The sequence below is a fragment of the Leptinotarsa decemlineata genome, unplaced genomic scaffold (assembly GCF_025532065.1).
Source record: "Leptinotarsa decemlineata unplaced genomic scaffold, Ldec_3_MD MMD2_tig00002082_RagTag_RagTag, whole genome shotgun sequence".
NCBI classification, from domain to species: domain Eukaryota; kingdom Metazoa; phylum Arthropoda; class Insecta; order Coleoptera; family Chrysomelidae; genus Leptinotarsa; species Leptinotarsa decemlineata.
In genome coordinates this window covers 8,379,372-8,400,880 of record NW_027412573.1, presented here as the reverse complement: position 1 = coordinate 8,400,880, position 21,509 = coordinate 8,379,372, and the positions used below count along the sequence as shown (strand labels likewise).

Here is a 21,509-nt window from a genome sequence, read left to right as displayed (position 1 = left end):
GACCACTATTATAATATTCATGCAGTCATTGTTCACTATGGTTCTGGCGTTGAATTTGGTCATTATTACGCCTTGGTCAAAGACGAAACGGACTGGTTTAAGTTTGAGATAGTTGTGTCACGAAGTGTTCTGGCGATGTATTGAATTCATTGGAGCCTCTGGAGACACCCTACATTTTGTTTTATGAGAGAGAGGACATTGGCAGGTCAAAATCTTCAGATGATGTGGTGCTGCAGGTTTTTTCGGGTTTTCCTGCAGCTGAAAAAGCAAATGCGCCACTGGAATCAATGAAGTCGCTCGGAGCGCCAATTAATTTTTATTGTTATTTTTATATTTCATGAAATAAAATTGGAAAATTTAACAAAAATGTGTTGACATTTTTTTATTTATATGAAATTATTTTAATTATAATTGCAAAATATCAAATGAGGAATAATTGTGGTTGTGTTGACAAGTGCATAGACCGGACACTGTTCTTATGTATAGTTTTAGTTGCAAGTTATCAGCTTTAGTTTCCAGGTATTGTTCCATAAACCCGAAATACATATTTTAAAGAAAATGTGTTACTTGAGGTGGTTAAAAGGATTTTGTAACTCCATAAACTGAGGTCGCGGTTCAACTTCCCCATGTTTAATTGACACCTAGTTTCCATCTAGACCCCAGGAATTCACCATCCACCCCTTATAAAAAGGTAGCGTCGGCGTCCATCTGTCCGCCGAAGAACCTTCACAACCATTGCTCCCCTACTAAACTCCATCAAGCGTGCTCCTCTCATGGCGAGCTAGAGAGAGAAACGCGAACGAAGCCAACGAAAGAACGAATCCAACAAACAGTATCGAACGGGATATCGCAGAGTTCCGACCGCGCCATATTGATTCGGACAAATACCTGCGTTTCGGGGGTGTAAATCGACAATGTCCCCTTGCCCGTTGACAGTTCGTGGTGTATGTGCGATTTCGTGAAGAGCGACGCTGATCCGTGACGTAGTGATGTGATTTTCACCTATGAACCTGTCAGTTCTTTGTATGGATACTTGTTTTCTTGCCCACTCCTACTACCTGCGTCTGCATGCACCAACAACCAGGTATAAGAACCGGAAGCTATTGCATTTTTATTATTATTACATACAAATTGGGAGCGATGTTGGAATTCACACAAAATGCTACATAAATCATTTGAGTTAAAGATCTATTGGAAATTGTTGGTAGTTCCGTTACATTTGAATTAAATTTTAGGTAATAAAATTCGAATAAAATAATTTCTCATTGAAATAATTAATAAATAACACAAATAAATTGGTGTTAAGTTATCCACAGATTTCTGGCCACACATGCTGACGTAGAGGAAAATAAAAATCTGTGGCTGGGATACGAATTATTAGCACCCGTACCCGTTCTCTTGTCACCCAAACAGATTTCGAAAAAGAAATTGTTGAAACAATCGGACTAATTTTTTGTGATTCCTTGTAGAATTGGAACCAGATGATGTGCGTTTATGAGAATAACACAACTGTTATAGAAATTTGGGAAGATCGACATAATCAAAACTTTTTTCTTGTCACCCATACAGATTTCCAGAATTGAATTGTTGAAACGACTAGACTTACTTTTTGAAACCCCTTGTAGAATTGAAAACAGATGATGTGCGTGCATACAAATGGAACAAGTCTTATGGAAGCTTGAGTAGATTGACGTAGTGATAACAGTTTTCTTGTCACCCAAAGAAATTTCGAAAAAAAAATTGTTGAAATTTACAATTCTACAAGGCGTTTTATAAAGTGAGTCTGATTGTTTCAACAAGACAAGAAAACTGTTATCACCAAGTAAATCTACTCAAGAAACTATGGAAATTGTGCGATTTTGATGAACGCACATTATCGGGTATCATTTCTACATGGGGTTTCGGAAAGTAAGTCTGATATTTCCAATATTATTCTTCTCTAAATCTGTTGTTGATGAGAAAACGGTTATCAATGCGTCAATCAACTCAAGATTCTTTGAAAAAGTTATACACCAAATAGTCTTACTAATTCCACCTTCAACCTATAGCGAATAAGTATTTTCAGCCACATATATTAGTACCGGGTGCTAATAATTTCGTATCCCAGCCACAGATTTTTATTTTCCTCTACGTCAGCATGTGTGGCCGGAAATCTGTGGATAATTTAACGCCAATCATAAATAATAGTTTCATTCCTGTGTGGTCCCGTTTTCCCTTGTGGCACAAATATATTTTGATTTTTTTTACTCAAACTCTGAGTTTTTGTAACAGAATGGAACTCAACTTTTATCAAATACTATTACAAATAATTAATGCCAAATGAAGTCTCAAAGTTACTTGGTTGAAATTTTGTACCCCAATTTTAGTTTGTTTTCTCCCTAATCATTCTTTCACGATACGAAATGTTTTTCTACATGCCCCTGGAGGTTCTCCCCCAGTACTGTTTTTGCATCTTCCTTGAAACACATTTACTCAATAGACACTATTGTAATTACATCTTCAATTTAAGTTTTATTCCTTAATTCAATTCTTTCGAAATGTATTTTGGCCCCTTTAAAAATCCTACTCCGCACCTGACTCTTCTCAATTTTCCCGATTCATTTCTGACCTTGAACTCCATTTTCGAGCCCATTCATCAATTCTCTCATTATGCTTTTCGGAGTGCCTATCTCGGAGAATATTCGGTAAAATAGCTTCTTCAGGGCAGTAAAAATGAGCGAAAAACAATAAATTGAACAATCAGTGTGAAAGCAGCCACGAGTTCTAGCCATGGATTTGTCGAAGCGTCGCGCGGGACCCCATAATCAGCGGCTCCCAAAATGGGTACCCATTTCGTGGCCAGCAATGACTTTACTCAATGATCGCAAAGAAAAATCCATAATTCGTTCACATCATACGTGAGTGGGGATTTTTTTCTTCGAAAATATTCATTGAAGCATACAGAACAAAACCCCTATGTTGAAATATAATATATATAATAATTTTTAAAGAAAAATCCATAATTTCTTCAAATATTTTATAGATGAGGATTCTTTTCTTGGAATGTATTTAATTTGGCATACAAAATGAGTCCCGTATGTTGAAATATTTTGTCGGGCAGAAACGCAACCCCCACACACACTTTCATTTTTTCAACGTTAAATTCAATAACTCCATGAAAATATTCGTGAATGAAGATTTTTTTTGCATAATTACATACTATGAGAGGTACTGAATGAGACCTATGTCTCAAAATATTTTGTCGGGCAGAAAAACTACCCCCACACACCCTTTTATGTTTTCAAAATTAAATTCAATAACTTCATCAAAATATTCGTGGATGGGGACTTTTTTGCATAATTACATACTATGAGAGGTACAGAATGAGACCTATGTCTCAAAATATTTTGCCGGTCAGAAAAACTACCCCCACAAACCCTTATATGTTTTCTATATTAAATTCAATAACTCCATTAAAATATTCGTGGATGGGGATTTTTTTGCATAATTACATACTATGAGAGGTACTGAATGAGACCTATATCTCAAAATATTTTGCCGGGCAGAAAAACTACCCCCACAAACCCTTATATGTTTTCTATATTAAATTCAATAACTTCATTAAAATATTCGTGGATGGGGATTTTTTTCCATAATTACATACTATGAGAGGTGCTGAATGAGACCTATATCTCAAAATATTTTGCCGGGCAGAAACGCAACCCCCACGCACCCTTATTTGTTTTCAAAACTAAATTCAATAACTCCATCACAATATTCGTGGATGGGGATTTTTTTTGCATAACTACATACTATGAGAGGTGCTGAATGAGATCTATATTTCAAAATATTTTGCCGGGCAGAAAAACTACCCCCACACACCCTTTTATGTTTTCTAAATTAAATTCAATAACTCCATTGAAATATTCGTGGATGGGGATTTTTTGCATAATTACATACTATGAGAGGTACTGAATGAGACCTATGTCTCAAAATATTTTGTCGGGCAGAAAAACTACCCCCACACACCCTTTTATGTTTTTTAAATTACATTCAATAACTCCATCAAAATATTCGTGGATGGGGATTTTTTTGCATAATTACATACTATGAGAGGTACTGAATGAGACCTATATCTCAAAATATTTTGCCGGGCAGAAACGCAACCCCCACGCACCCTTATTTGTTTTCAAAACTAAATTCAATAACTCCATCACAATATTCGTGGATGGGAATTTTTTTTGCATAACTACATACTATGAGAGGTGCTGAATGAGACCTATATCTCAAAATATTTTGCCGGGCAGAAAAACTACCCCCACACACCCTTTCAAGTTTTCTAAATCAAATTCAATAACTCCATTGAAATATTCGTGGATGGTTTTTTTTTTGCATAATTACATACTATGAGAGGTACTGAATGAGACCTATATCTCAAAATATTTTGCCGGGCAGAAAAACTACCCCCACAAACCCTTATATGTCTTCTATATTAAATTCAATAACTCCATCACAATATTCGTGGATGGGGATTTTTTTTGCATAACTACATACTATGAGAGGTGCTGAATGAGACCTATATCTCAAAATATTTTGCCGGGCAGAAAAACTACCCCCACACACCCTTTTATGTTTTCTAAATTAAATTCAATAACTCCATTGAAATATTCGTGGATGGGGATTTTTTTCCATAATTACATACTATGAGAGGTGCTGAATGAGACCTATATCTCAGAATATTTTGCCGGGCAGAAAAACTACCCCCACACACCCTTATATGTTTTCTATATTAAATTCAATAACTCCATCAAAATATTCGTGGATGGGGATTTTTTTGCATAATTACATACTATGAGAGGTACTGAATGAGACCTATGTCTCAAAATATTTTGTCGGGCAGAAAAACTACCCCCACACACCCTTTTATGTTTTCAAAATTAAATTCAATAACTCCATCAAAATATTCGTGGATAGGGATTTTTTTGCATAATTACATACTATGAGAGGTACTGAATGAGACCTATATCTCAAAATATTTTGCCGGGCAGAAACGCAACCCCCACGCACCCTTATTTGTTTTCAAAACTAAATTCAATAACTCCATCACAATATTCGTGGATGGGGATTTTTTTTGCATAACTACATACTATGAGAGGTGCTGAATGAGATCTATAATTCAAAATATTTTGCCGGGCAGAAAAACTACCCCCACAAACCCTTATATGTCTTCTATATTAAATTCAATAACTCCATTGAAATATTCGTGGATGGGGATTTTTTTGCATAATTACATACTATGAGAGGTACTGAATGAGATCTATATCTCAAAATATTTTGCCGGGCAGAAAAACTACCCCCACAAACCCTTATATGTCTTCTATATTAAATTCAATAACTCCATCACAATATTCGTGGATGGGGATTTTTTTTGCATAACTACATACTATGAGAGGTGCTGAATGAGACCTATGTCTCAAAATATTTCGTCGGGCAGAAAAAATACCCAAATAATTCACCCTTTTCCTCGTCACCTTGCGGTAGAGTGACAGACGCGTTTTTTTTTCTTTGTGGTTTCCCCAGTAGGCCTATTCCACAATAAAAATAACAAAGATAAAATATAAAAATAACGTAACTTCAGATAATAAATTAAATAAAACTCTTGAATATATAACTTAACATATAAATAATATTAGGTATATATTATAATATTTAACAAAAGTAACTTTAAGCTTTTTTGTTAAAATTTGTGGTTTTCCCAGTAGGCCTATTCCACAATAAATATAACAAAAATGAAATATAAAAATAACGTAACTTCAGATAATAAATTAAATTAAACTCTTATATATATATAACTCAACGCATAAATAATATTATATATTATAATATTTAACAAAATTAACTGTTAGCTTCTTCGTTAAAAGTATAGACTGTAATGTATGGTGAAATCATAAAGTAAAAATTAGAAATGACAAGATTTATATAATGACACCTTGTGTAAACAATAGAAAATAAAAAGCATCTCAGGATCAAAATAAATTCAAAGTGTGTATCGTTCTACGAGTATTATTGTTATAGATTTACTTGAAATTGATTAATTATGTGGCAGTAAGAAAAATATGGCACAGTAAACATTTATGGTTTTTAAAACTGACACAAGAGTTGTGAAAATATCTGTGACATATTTTGCAATTGGTGTTCAGAGTTTGTGCAATGGTAAATCCACATATTAGACAAAACTCTTTTTGATTCAAGTCTGCATTTTCTAAAACTATTCCCATCAGGTCATTCCTGAATAAATCCATATTGTTTGGCTTCATCAAAGAATCATTTTTCAATATTTGACTGAAAAAATACAATACATATACCCCGCAGTTATATCCATCTCTTTGTCTGATATGAGCTATACTTTCCGTTTTCAACGTACACATTTTAAGTGGTAAACATTTGTTCGTGATTTTTACATAATTTTGAATGAAAATTTGGAATTTTTCTCTATAAAGGTCGGCCTCATTCGAAATATTATTATATCTGGGATCAATATATATAAACTGTTTAGTTTTCAAATCGGCTAAAGCTAAGACCCAATGGTCGCGATTTAGAAGAGTACCAATTATTATTGGAAGAATAATTTTTGAATTATGTTTTATTTCAGGTAGTTCTTCATAAAAAGTAGATTCTAATTCATTGCCGCAATGCATTATGGCGTAAGTTTCATTCGTTGTAAATAATAAAATGGATTCAAGAGGGTGTTGTTTATACAAAGCCGATAAGCAGTAATTCATTGCGAAATCTGTTAACCATTGCCTTCCATATAAAGTTTTGAAATCGTTAAACCGTAACTCTGCTGAAAAATTTTCCTTGTACTTAGCTACGACATAATTTCCGTATTCACCGCATTTATTATAATATTTTGAGTTTTTTACTAGCCCATTTTCAAAAAAGTCTAGAACAGAATTCACTTCCTGGTTATTTTCAATAATTTCATTAATTTCATCCTCTCCAAAGTTTACATAATTTCTTCGCTCTATGTTATTATATTGGGGATCAACTATTTCTGGTAAAATATAGTATAAATAAAATTCACATAAAGGTTTGAGCATCCTTTCCTCCCAAAATTGATTTTCTCGTTGTATTCTTATTGAAAATACACCTGCCCAAGTCCAAATGAATAAATCACACCACTTTCTCTCTGTAATATTCAGAAGACCTTGTATCTGATAGAAATAATTGTGATTTCTTCGCAATTCTTGACGGTCATTAAAATATTTCAATTTATTGTTAGCAACTGATATCTGAGGATTTTCGAATTTAATACTATAGGGACATTTCACTTCAATGATTCCATCGTTTCCTACCAAACCATCAGGAGAACATGCTAAGTACGGAATTTTTTTATGAACAATTAAACCAACGTTTGTTACTTCTGTATTATTTAACTTCTCATAATCAGCAATTGCTTCCCGTTCGTATTTTTGCCCATGCAGTATTGCATCTGTTTGAGGATTTTTCTTATATAAAAGTGATTTTACTATGGATATTCTGGTTTTGTCCGAAGTAGATTTAATAATCGGTCCAAAATTAGATGAGGTTAGTCGGATTTTCCGTTGATGAAGCCATGATTTCGATTTTTGTTCTAAATTTTCTAACTGACATTTATCATGTTCACTGAGAGATTTTAAAAAATCTTTACATTTTTCCGAAATAGTAATTGTTTTAGGTCTTTTTGAAATGGATGATACAAAATCTCCGTCATCGGTTAATTCGTCATCAATATCCCTCAATTGCATAGGATTTCTCGAATTACTTTCAATATTTTTACGCTTCATTGTGTTCAATGTTCTTTTGAGATTTGCACCTAAAAAGTTTTTGTCTTTTTGGGCCCCTTTCTTTTTCCACGTCTCAGTCTGGGAATATTCATCTTTTAAATTTTTTGGTACTGGCATACTGATTGAAGGCTTTTGAAGTTTACCTTTCGAAGTACAAGCTCCCCTAGGGATATCAAGCATAATTTCTTTATGGACCGAAATGATCTTTTTACGCAAAACTCTAATAGCCCTACTGCATTTTATATTGTAACAATTTCCATTAAATAAATGATTTTTAACCTGAGAAAACCAATTTTCCACATTCGCGTTACTGAATCTGCCCGGGTTTTTTTCTTTGTACAAAATTCCTGACCACAAAGGAACAAAAGGAAGATATTTTTTCAAAACAATATTTGCGAACTCAGTGTTATAATATTTATTATCTTCGCCTGATTCGAAATCAATCTGAGTGATAGTTGTCTCATATATACTTAAAAACATTTTATAAAACGGGCTACTGGAATATAAAAGTTCAGATTGTTTGCAGGTTTCTAAATCAGAAAATATCGATTCTAAATTGCCATTTTCTATTTTCGGTGAGGGTTCAGAACATAATTGTAATAAATTTAAAAGAGCGTCCTTCATAAACCTGTTCTGAGTTTTGGAACAAAGAATTTTAACCAAATTACTGAACCAAATAGTTACTTGTTCTAAATGACTGAATTTAATGCATGCTGCCATTATCTCTTTCAAATTTGATAGTACATCTTCATGGGTTCCAGTTTTTTTGATATCATTAATGATTATTTTAAAAAAGTGAGAACAACAAATATGTATGGGAATAGTATCGTACTCTGTTAATTGTCCCTCTTTACAAATTGAAAATGACCACTTTAGGTACATTTTCATATCCATATTATTGAAAAAATGAAGAGTGGCATTCATTAAGGGAAAACTGAAATCTGTAACAACCGCTGAAAATATTGGCCACCTTTTTGAATGTTGCAAACAAAATGATTTAAATTTTGCTAAAAACGCGCCGATAGACACCATGTCATGATTACAGTTTATCATTTCCAAAATAGGAATTATTCGGTTTTGTATATTAACTACACCGGCGTAATAAAAAACGCGTTTTTCAGCAGGTGTGGGCTTTCTGATTATACTACCGGTTGCATCTAAATGAAGGGTAGGTTTTGAACTGAATCTTTCTAATATTTGTAATTGTTTTAGGCTATATAAATAGACATGAAGTGGTTGTCCAACAATTTTGATATAGGCAGGATTATCTCTTTGCATTAAAATTAAATCTATTATATCATCTTTATGTCGATCGTTCCTTCCTAGTTTTTCAGATCGAATTTTCCTAAACACTGCATCTGATTTAATATTTTGAAGATTACCACTTTTACATATTGAGGGAATCGAATCACGGATCGTTAGGTCACGAATCAGGGATGGTTTAGTATTTTTCAACTTCTGCATGAATATTTTTCTCTGAACACCTTTTGCATATCTACTAAAATTATTCAAATGATTATATTCTCTGCTTGAACTGAAAACTTTGACCTTGTGAGTTTTACTCGAACTTACATAATGGATAAAAATCTTAAACTTTTTGCAGTTGTGGGCACAATATGCATATACTATAAATACATCGTTTCTGACATTATAACGAGTTCCTTTGAAATTTATTACGCAAATATTATTAACGAACTGTGAACATTTTTTTTCTACTAAATAGGTGTAACCTGTTGTCAATTTGTTTCCCTTAGATATTAATAATAGTTCGTGGTGGGTAATCGCAAAGCAACCCTCATAAAATTTACAGTCGCTATAGGTTGGTGTGGTCCAATTATTTGTTTTCAAATTTATTGAATTTGGAGGAAGTAAAGTTTCATTATTAGCTCTCGTCTCTTTAAGTTCTAGAAATGTTAATGGTATGTGTTCATTACTTGTTGAGATCTCAGATGATCGGTTTAGATTAGAGTTTATGATTGTAAAATTTTCATTTATGGAGTATACATTACCTAAGGGATCTGTATTATTAGTTAATTGATTGCTTATCTGAGGTGTAGATGATTTAATATTTTTATCAAAATTGTTAAAAGCGAAAACATCTGAGAATTCTGTCTCATTATACGATTCTTCACAGCTGTAATTTTTATCAGAAAGGTAATTGCTATGTTGCCCGAATTTATTATGGTTATAATTCACAACTTTAGGAGAAATATCTGAATAAATACAATCTGAAACTTCTGATGTGACTGTTTCAATTGTTTGATCAGATTTTGATTTATTTTGCAATAAGTTAATTTTTCCATAATTTGCATCACTTTCACGAATTATTACATTTTGAATTATATTTATTTTTGGTTTGAGGTACTCAATAATACCTCCTGAATTTCTTCTGATAGCTTTCACTATGTTATAACAAGTGTTATCATCATTTCGGTTGTAAAGATTCAAAGCTGCTTTTTTAATTACATCTGATCCCGCAGTTAGGTTTTTAATTTGATCATATATGTTACCCGAATAGTTGTTTTTGAAATATTCTGCCAAATGTTTTACTTTTATTTTGGAAGGTCTTCCACGTCGTTTCATAATGGTTTTATTTTCATTACATATCTCCATATCTGCACATATGATATCAAAAATTTTCTTGTTAATATTGAAGCTATGGAACAACAAACTGACTCACCTTTGTTGAAATTACCTAATTACCCAGCCACATACCAAATGATCTAGAAAGGATAACAAATTAGTATGTCTTGAAAATGCAGCACTTTTAAACAACCTACACTTTTCTTGTGTAAATAATCTTCGCGTAAATTTATTGAATTTGTTTAAGAAAACTATATAGGTGCAACCAATTCATTCGTAAGATTAATGTGACATATGTAATGAAATCATATTTTATGACAGAAAAATATCCTGTTGATCCTTATTGATACTCATTTCATGTTATGCAGTTTCTTATTTCTTTTTATATTTTCCGAATTTTCAAAAATTAAGAGGTTTGGAATCACAGAATCAACATTTTTTCCGAGTTTTTTCTATATGGTATTAAATTTGATTTTATTACTCTATATTCAATTTAGAATGGTCCTAGTCATTATTTTGTAAAATTATGTATTCAAAAAATTGAATGTATATTAATTTATCTACTGATCAAGATCCCTAAAATATTTTTTGCAAATAACATATATTTGTCCTTAATTCATGAATGAACATGAATAATAATGCACGTTGATAGACAAGACCTCGATATTCATTGGCTCGCGCAAGTTTAGAATTCTGAGAGTTATCGTTAGTAGCAGAGCCACGGCTACTTAGCGATAAAAAAGATTTCAACAAAATTTTTGACAGATAGTAGTGACTTTTATGACCACAAAATTATATTTGAAAAAGTACATGTGAAGTTAATTTTTTTAGTTCAATGTCATACATGTGAATCAATAATTTATTGTTTGAAGCATTTTGTTGCTCCTTTAGTCTGGTTCACATGTACTCCATTTAGCTCTTTTTGGTGACATTTTTCAGTCCTGTCCAAAAATTACGACCAAGGTGTCATTCGATTCGTATTTTTGTCTAGAAAGTTCAAGGACAGGTCCGAAAACGTGCCAATAAAAATTACAAAAGTTATAAACAATTAAGTGAAAAAAAAATGGTGTTTTAGTTTTTTCTTATGCCTCGGAAAATTTTCAAAATTTTGGAAATTTGAAAGAAGATTTGAAAAGATCAATGAATTTGCGTAAAAAAAGTTTCGACTCTCGAAACTGTATCCCGATTATTTATAATTTTTACAGACCCCGGAAAATAGAGCCAAAAGCGGGTAGTCTGGCTTCCGCGCGCCTTTCGTCACTCTGACATAAGAAGAAAATTATTTGAACATATTAAATGTAAATATTTCAGGAATAAAAAGATTCATGTAATGTTGGGATACATCAATAAACAATAATCCGCAGTCAAAAAATGTTTATCCCAATTTTAACGTTAATTATAAATTTGTTAATTAATAAATTTTTCTGAATTGAAAGTTAATATAAAAATCCCTATAATTATTAAACAAAAACCCTTGCATTTTTTTCCTTTGGTGAAGTTATCCTTAATAGGCAAAAAATAGATTACCGTTGCCAAAATGAAAAAATTGTTATTTTATATTTTTTATTAACAATTCAAAATTATAATTTTATAAAAAATACATTACAATTTATTTTTTATTTTTTATTGTTTCTATGTCCCATGGCTAAAAACTAATTCATTTTTTTTAAATTTTTTACAGCTATTGTTAATAAATTTATTATAAACAAATACATTGTTTACAAGCAATTTGAATTTTTTTTTGCATTATGTTAATGGAAAAAATCATGAGTTTTAGAAGAAAAAAATGGTTTTTTAAAAAAATTTCTTTGTTGCTAAAAAATGCGTTTGTTAATTAACAATCGTTTTTTGCAACTAAATATTAAAATTAAGGAACCGTTTTTTTCAATTATAAATTCTATTGTTCTTTAAGGTTTTGAAAAAACATTTTTTTATTCTATTTTTTAATTGTTTATTTAAAAAAATTTGTTACCAACAATTTTTGTTTTTCAATACTTTGTTCTATAATAAAAGTAACTATGTATTTTTTTTTAATTTATTCTATTTTTTATAAAACTTTCAATATTGTGATACCTTGATAATTGTCTTTTTCATTCGCTCCTTCGCTTTTATAATTATAATAACTTTCAAACTATTGCAGTTATGACAAATATGCTTGAAGTCTTTTTGTTCATTATGAATTTATTAACAATTTAAGCAATAGTTTGAAAGTATCAAGGTATCACAATATAAAAAGTTTTATAAAAAATAGAATAAATTTAAAAAAAAAACATAGTTACTTTTATTATAGAACAAAGAATTGAAAAAAATTAAATAAAAAAAATAATTTGTCTATAACAATTTTTTTTAAATAAACAATTGAAAAAAAAAAGGTTTTTTAAAACCTTAAAGAACAAGAGAATTTATGATTTAAAAAAAACCGTTCCTTAATTTTAATATTTAGTTGCAAAAAACTATTGTTAATTAACAAACGCATTTTTTTAGCAACAAAGAAATTTTTTAAGAAACCATTTTTTTCTAAAAATCATGATTTTTTTCTATGAACATAATACAAAAAAAAATTTTCGAATTGCTTATAAACAATGTATTTGTTTATGATGAATTTATTAACAATAGCTGTAAAAATTAGAAAAAAATATTATTAATTAGTTTTTAGCCATGATACATTGAAACTATGAAAAATTAGAAAAAAAAAGATTTGTAATGTATTTTTTATAAAATTATAATTTTCAATTGTCAATAAAAAATAGAAAATAACAATTTTTTTATTTTGGCAACGTTAATCTATTTTTTTTTGCCTATTAAGGATAACTTCACCAAAGGAAAAAAATGTCAGGGTTTTAGTTTAATAATCATAGGAATTTTTATATTAACTTTCAATTCAGAAAAAGTTATTAATTAACAAATTTATAATTAACATTAAAATTGGGATAAACATTTTTTGACTGCGGATTATTGTTTATTGGTGTATCCCAACATTACATGAATTTTTTCATTCCTTAATATTTACATTTAATATGTTTAAATATTTTTTTTTGTTTTTATGTCAAGAGTGACGAAAGGCGGGCGGAAGCCAGACTACCCGCTTTTGGCTCTATTTTCAGGGCTCTGTAAAAATTATAAATAATCGAGATACAGTTTCGGGAGTCGGGACTTTTTTTACGCAAATTCATTGATCTTTTCAAATCTTTTTTCAAATTTCCAAAATTTTGAAAATTTTTCGAAATATTAAGAAAAAACTAAAGCCCCATTTTTTTTTCACTTAATTGTTTATAACTTTTGTAATTTTTATCGGCGCGTTTTCGGACCTCTCGTCAAACTTTCTAGGCAAAAATACGAATCGAATGACACCTTGGTCGTAATTTTTGGACAGGGCTGAAAAATGTTACAAAAAAAGTACACGTGAACTAAACTACTTGGTCACTTCAACCTTTGTAAGCTATCAGTGGGGTTATTTTGTTAAAAACCTACAAAAGTGGCCGTACTTATAGTCGGTTAGAGCAATATTATAGCATAGAATTGAATCTTTTTTTTATTATATCTACATATCCCATGTAGTATGCAGAATAGCAATATAACCCCGCAGAAATCAACAAATTGTTAGCGAATACAATTACTCAAGAAAATTGCAGGATTTATGTTTATGACCGTAATTTTTCATCTGTCACGTGTTTTGCTATACAATAGCATCTTCGGCGTCATAATACTGTAGAAAAAATTCGATTCACTACTTCACACCCCCACCTCACTCTTTATTTTTTTACAAGAAATATTGCGGAATGGTTATTAAATACACTTTTTTTTTCTGAAAATGCATATATTGAGTTAATATTGGAAACTTAGACGATCTATGAGAGAATTTTCGGAGAATATTTGATACTCATTTCACAAAAATTCTCAGAAAATTACAGGAGTACTGTGAGGTACAGTTTTCAATATAAACTTAAAATATGCATTTTTATAAAATAATATCAATATTTCATACCCATTCCGCTAAGTTTCTCAAAAAATATCAAGAGTAAAATGAGGGTGTTACTATATCGATCGTTTCAGTATATGCATTTTCAGATAATGATTTCAATATTTAATAGCCATTTCGCAAAAATTATTCCAGTCCGTGAAGTAAGCGGCTATGTACGTGAAATTGTGACTTGCTTTTCTGTCTACAGTGCTTTAAAAATCTAACTTGCTTCACTGTCTACAGTGTCTACTGATGAGCTATACCATGATCCGAGACACACAGTGGTAAACGTTTACCCTGTCCCTCAAGTCCCATTCCATTTTCCATTCGAGTTGACGTTGACAACAACAAAACCATGCAATGTGCCTGGATGCGAACTTCGATGAAGCTTACGTCCAATGAGTGATTTGCGAGCACACCAAGAAAATTGTAGGTGAAACAATAATCTGGGGCGCAGATTTTTCAAACTCGGCAAGAAGACAAATTTATCAAGCTCGTCATGACATAGAAGGCTACGGCCCTGATGAATCTGCATTACAAAATTTGATTTTGAATGAATAATTCTGTGTCTTAAAATAATCAGCAATGACATGAGTGTAACCTGCTATGCGAATAAGGAAACACTGGCAAAGCCACGTATGATTAGGTTTTTTTAATCGATCCACATATAGCAGTAAAGTAAAGAAGTTATATATTTGAAATTAATTATCCAAAATGCATGCTACTGAACTACTACCACTGTTTTATATATTGCTTTATAAGTACATACCCTAATAGAATATTCCTAATTCTCCGCACACGAGTACACCACCTGTGAGAAAGATCGACTGGAAGAGGCGAGTCTATTATTTTAACACAGTTAAATTGTAAAGGCGGGAAATTATTACAGGAGAGATTCCCATGCATGTTAGAGGAAGTGACCGGTGGATGGCTCTAGTTATATTCGTAATTTCATGTGGTATCTTTCAAATGTGTGAAGATCAACCCCCAAAAGAGAGTTGTAGTAGTGCCCTTGCTGGTCAAATATGAATGAATCATTAGAAATATATTTCGGTAGGAGATTTATGGAATATTTTGTCTGCGAATGTCAAATGTGTTCTGAGAGTTAGTTATGAATAATGAATAACTATTCAAAAGAGAAAGATTTATTCGAAATGAAGGGGTTATATTTTCAGGAGTGGTGTTATATTTTTAGGAGTTTTTGGCTTTCTACCACTCCATCTTGATACAAGATGGAGTAGTAGAAAGCCAAAAACTTTCTTTCCCAAGAAAGATTTATATTCTGAGAGATTGAAAACAGTGGCGAGACCGCCACCCAACTGCAGTGTATGTATTTTAATGAAGAATTGACCGAATCAAAAAACCTAGTCGCGCGACCAATGGACAAAGCTCGACGATCTCGCAGCCCGGTCGCTTGGTAGTCAAGCGATTTAGACTGTGTTTACTATCTCAAATAATCCCCATCCACGAATATTTTAATGAAGTTATTGAATTTAATCTTGAAAACATATAAGGGTGTGTGGGGGTAGTTTTTCTGCCCGACGAAATATTTTGAGACATAGGTCTCATTCAGTACCTCTCATAGTATGTAATTATGAAAAAAAATCCCCATCCAGGAATATTTCAATGGAGTTATTGAATTTAATTTAGAAAACATAAAAGGGTGTGTGGGGGTAGTTTTTCTGCCCGACAAAATATTTTGAGACATAGGTCTCATTCAGTACCTCTCATAGTATGTAATTATGCAAAAAAATCCCCATCCACGAATAATTCAATGGAGTTATTGAATTTAATTTAGAAAACATAAAAGGGTGTGTGGGGGTAGTTTTTTTGCCCGGCAAAATATTTTGAGATATAGGTCTCATTCAGCACCTCTCATAGTATGTAGTTATGCAAAAAAAAATCCCATCTACGAATATTGTGATGGAGTTATTGAATTTAGTTTTGAAAACAAATAAGGGTGCGTGGGGGTAGTTTTTCTGCCCGACAAAATATTTTGAGACATAGGTCTCATTCAGTACCTCTCATAGTATGTAATTATGCAAAAAAATCCCCATCCACGAATATTTCAATGGAGTTATTGAATTTAATTTAGAAAACATGAAAGGGTGTGTGGGGGTAGTTTTTCTGCCCGGCAAAATATTCTAAGATATAGGTCTCATTCAGCACCTCTCATAGTGATGTAATCATGCCAAAAAATCCCCATCCACGAATATTTTGATGGAGTTATTGAATTTAATTTTGAAAACAAATAAGGGTGCGTGGGGGTTGCGTTTCTGCCCGGCAAAATATTTTGAGATATAGGTCTCATTCAGCACCTCTCATAGTATGTAGTTATGCAAAAAAATCCCCATCCACGAATATTTCAATGGAGTTATTGAATTTAATTTAGAAAACATAAAAGGGTGTGTGGGGGTAGTTTTTCTGCCCGACGAAATATTTTGAGACATAGGTCTCATTCAGTACCTCTCATAGTATGTAATTATGCAAAAAAATCCCCATCCACGAATATTTCAATGGAGTTATTGAATTTAATTTAGAAAACATGAAAGGGTGTGTGGGGGTAGTTTTTCTGCCCGACGAAATATTTTGAGACATAGGTCTCATTCAGTACCTCTCATAGTATGTAATTATGCAAAAAAATCCCCATCCACGAATATTTCAATGGAGTTATTGAATTTAATTTAGAAAACATAAAAGGGTGTGTGGGGGTAGTTTTTCTGCCCGGCAAAATATTTTGAGATATAGGTCTCATTCGGCACCTCTCATAGTATGTAGTTATGCAAAAAAATTCCCATCCACGAATATTGTGATGGAGTTATTGAATTTAGTTTTGAAAACAAATAAGGGTGCGTGGGGGTTGCGTTTCTGCCCGGCAAAATATTTTGAGATATAGGTCTCATTCAGTACCTCTCATAGTATGTAATTATGCAAAAAAATCCCCATCCACGAATATTTTGATGGAGTTATTGAATTTAATTTTGAAAACATAAAAGGGTGTGTGGGGGTAGTTTTTCTGCCCGTCAAAATATTTTGAGACATAGGTCTCATTCAGTATCTCTCATAGTATGTAATTATGCAAAAAAAATCCCCATCCACGAATATTTAAATGGAGTTATTGAATTTAATTTAGAAAACATAAAAGGGTGTGTGGGGGTAGTTTTTCTGCCCGACGAAATATTTTGAGACATAGGTCTCATTCAGTACCTCTCATAGTATGTAATTATGAAAAAAAATCCCCATTCAGGAATATTTCAATGGAGTTATTGAATTTAATTTAGAAAACATAAAAGGGTGTGTGGGGGTAGTTTTTCTGCCCGACAAAATATTTTGAGACATAGGTCTCATTCAGTACCTCTCATAGTATGTAATTATGCAAAAAAATCCCCATCCACGAATATTTCAATGGAGTTATTGAATTTAATTTAGAAAACATGAAAGGGTGTGTGGGGGTAGTTTTTCTGCCCGACGAAATATTTTGAGACATAGGTCTCATTCAGTACCTCTCATAGTATGTAATTATGCAAAAAAATCCCCATCCACGAATATTTCAATGGAGTTATTGAATTTAATTTAGAAAACATGAAAGGGTGTGTGGGGGTAGTTTTTCTGCCCGACGAAATATTTTGAGACATAGGTCTCATTCAGTACCTCTCATAGTATGTAATTATGCAAAAAAATCCCCATCCACGAATATTTCAATGGAGTTATTGAATTTAATTTAGAAAACATAAAAGGGTGTGTGGGGGTAGTTTTTCTGCCCGGCAAAATATTTTGAGATATAGGTCTCATTCAGCACCTCTCATAGTATGTAGTTATGCAAAAAAATTCCCATCCACGAATATTGTGATGGAGTTATTGAATTTAGTTTTGAAAACAAATAAGGGTGCGTGGGGGTTGCGTTTCTGCCCGGCAAAATATTTTGAGATATAGGTCTCATTCAGTACCTCTCATAGTATGTAGTTATGCAAAAAAATTCCCATCCACGAATATTGTGATGGAGTTATTGAATTTAGTTTTGAAAACAAATAAGGGTGTGTGGGGGTAGTTTTTCTGCCCGACAAAATATTTTGAGACATAGGTCTCATTCAGTACCTCTCATAGTATGTAATTATGCAAAAAAATCCCCATCCACGAATATTTTGATGGAGTTATTGAATTTAATATAGAAAACATATAAGGGTGTGTAGGGGTAGTTTCTCTGCCCGGAAAAATATTCTGAGATATAGGTCTCATTCAGCACCTGTCATAGTGATGTAATCATGCCAAAAAATCCCCATCCACGAATATTTTGATGGAGTTATTGAATTTAATTTTGAAAACAAATAAGGGTGCGTGGGGGTTGCGTTTCTGCCCGGCAAAATATTTTGAGATATAGGTCTCATTCAGCACCTCTCATAGTATGTAGTTATGCAAAAAAATCCCCATCCACGAATATTTCAATGGAGTTATTGAATTTAATTTAGAAAACATAAAAGGGTGTGTGGGGGTAGTTTTTCTGCCCGACGAAATATTTTGAGACATAGGTCTCATTCAGTACCTCTCATAGTATGTAATTATGCAAAAAAATCCCCATCCACGAATATTTCAATGGAGTTATTGAATTTAATTTAGAAAACATGAAAGGGTGTGTGGGGGTAGTTTTTCTGCCCGACGAAATATTTTGAGACATAGGTCTCATTCAGTACCTCTCATAGTATGTAATTATGCAAAAAAATCCCCATCCACGAATATTTCAATGGAGTTATTGAATTTAATTTAGAAAACATAAAAGGGTGTGTGGGGGTAGTTTTTCTGCCCGGCAAAATATTTTGAGATATAGGTCTCATTCGGCACCTCTCATAGTATGTAGTTATGCAAAAAAATTCCCATCCACGAATATTGTGATGGAGTTATTGAATTTAGTTTTGAAAACAAATAAGGGTGCGTGGGGGTTGCGTTTCTGCCCGGCAAAATATTTTGAGATATAGGTCTCATTCAGTACCTCTCATAGTATGTAATTATGCAAAAAAATCCCCATCCACGAATATTTTGATGGAGTTATTGAATTTAATTTTGAAAACATAAAAGGGTGTGTGGGGGTAGTTTTTCTGCCCGTCAAAATATTTTGAGACATAGGTCTCATTCAGTATCTCTCATAGTATGTAATTATGCAAAAAAAATCCCCATCCACGAATATTTAAATGGAGTTATTGAATTTAATTTAGAAAACATAAAAGGGTGTGTGGGGGTAGTTTTTCTGCCCGACGAAATATTTTGAGACATAGGTCTCATTCAGTACCTCTCATAGTATGTAATTATGAAAAAAAATCCCCATTCAGGAATATTTCAATGGAGTTATTGAATTTAATTTAGAAAACATAAAAGGGTGTGTGGGGGTAGTTTTTCTGCCCGACAAAATATTTTGAGACATAGGTCTCATTCAGTACCTCTCATAGTATGTAATTATGCAAAAAAATCCCCATCCACGAATATTTCAATGGAGTTATTGAATTTAATTTAGAAAACATGAAAGGGTGTGTGGGGGTAGTTTTTCTGCCCGACGAAATATTTTGAGACATAGGTCTCATTCAGTACCTCTCATAGTATGTAATTATGCAAAAAAATCCCCATCCACGAATATTTCAATGGAGTTATTGAATTTAATTTAGAAAACATGAAAGGGTGTGTGGGGGTAGTTTTTCTGCCCGACGAAATATTTTGAGACATAGGTCTCATTCAGTACCTCTCATAGTATGTAATTATGCAAAAAAATCCCCATCCACGAATATTTCAATGGAGTTATTGAATTTAATTTAGAAAACATAAAAGGGTGTGTGGGGGTAGTTTTTCTGCCCGGCAAAATATTTTGAGATATAGGTCTCATTCAGCACCTCTCATAGTATGTAGTTATGCAAAAAAATTCCCATCCACGAATATTGTGATGGAGTTATTGAATTTAGTTTTGAAAACAAATAAGGGTGCGTGGGGGTTGCGTTTCTGCCCGGCAAAATATTTTGAGATATAGGTCTCATTCAGTACCTCTCATAGTATGTAGTTATGCAAAAAAATTCCCATCCACGAATATTGTGATGGAGTTATTGAATTTAGTTTTGAAAACAAATAAGGGTGTGTGGGGGTAGTTTTTCTGCCCGACAAAATATTTTGAGACATAGGTCTCATTCAGTACCTCTCATAGTATGTAATTATGCAAAAAAATCCCCATCCACGAATATTTTGATGGAGTTATTGAATTTAATATAGAAAACATATAAGGGTGTGTAGGGGTAGTTTCTCTGCCCGGAAAAATATTCTGAGATATAGGTCTCATTCAGCACCTGTCATAGTGATGTAATCATGCCAAAAAATCCCCATCCACGAATATTTTGATGGAGTTATTGAATTTAATTTTGAAAACAAATAAGGGTGCGTGGGGGTTGCGTTTCTGCCCGGCAAAATATTTTGAGATATAGGTCTCATTCAGCACCTCTCATAGTATGTAGTTATGCAAAAAAATCCCCATCCACGAATATTTCAATGGAGTTATTGAATTTAATTTAGAAAACATAAAAGGGTGTGTGGGGGTAGTTTTTCTGCCCGACGAAATATTTTGAGACATAGGTCTCATTCAGTACCTCTCATAGTATGTAATTATGCAAAAAAATCCCCATCCACGAATATTTCAATGGAGTTATTGAATTTAATTTAGAAAACATGAAAGGGTGTGTGGGGGTAGTTTTTCTGCCCGACGAAATATTTTGAGACATAGGTCTCATTCAGTACCTCTCATAGTATGTAATTATGCAAAAAAATCCCCATCCACGAATATTTCAATGGAGTTATTGAATTTAATTTAGAAAACATAAAAGGGTGTGTGGGGGTAGTTTTTCTGCCCGGCAAAATATTTTGAGATATAGGTCTCATTCGGCACCTCTCATAGTATGTAGTTATGCAAAAAAATTCCCATCCACGAATATTGTGATGGAGTTATTGAATTTAGTTTTGAAAACAAATAAGGGTGCGTGGGGGTTGCGTTTCTGCCCGGCAAAATATTTTGAGATATAGGTCTCATTCAGTACCTCTCATAGTATGTAATTATGCAAAAAAATCCCCATCCACGAATATTTTGATGGAGTTATTGAATTTAATTTTGAAAACATAAAAGGGTGTGTGGGGGTAGT

The 21,509-nt window shown here is 32.4% G+C and overlaps 2 protein-coding genes across 3 annotated transcripts in view; one reads left to right on the top strand and one right to left on the bottom strand.

Annotated features, from left to right (window-relative positions):
* The first annotated feature begins 828 nt into the window (after positions 1-828).
* The window catches only part of wnd (Mitogen-activated protein kinase kinase kinase 13 wallenda), a 90,100-nt gene continuing 69,419 nt past the window's right edge, over positions 829-21,509 (top strand). For both annotated transcript variants that reach the window (XM_074176937.1, XM_074176936.1), the window contains exon 1: positions 829-1,084. The gene's annotated coding sequence lies outside the window, so the exon portion shown is untranslated. The remainder of the gene's footprint in view (positions 1,085-21,509) is intronic.
* Positions 5,801-15,993, bottom strand: LOC141482918 (uncharacterized). The gene is made up of 2 exons (XM_074176935.1): positions 15,119-15,993; positions 5,801-10,528 (listed from the first exon to the last, which is right to left on the bottom strand). The coding sequence occupies exon 2, from the start codon at positions 10,416-10,418 to the stop codon at positions 6,075-6,077; it is 4,344 nt and encodes a 1,447-aa protein (XP_074033036.1). The 5' UTR covers positions 10,419-10,528; positions 15,119-15,993; the 3' UTR covers positions 5,801-6,074.

Coding starts and splice junctions, on each gene's coding strand:
- LOC141482918 (XM_074176935.1), bottom strand. CDS start 10,418: ATGGAGATATGTAATGAAAATAAAACCATTATGAAACGACGTGGAAGA.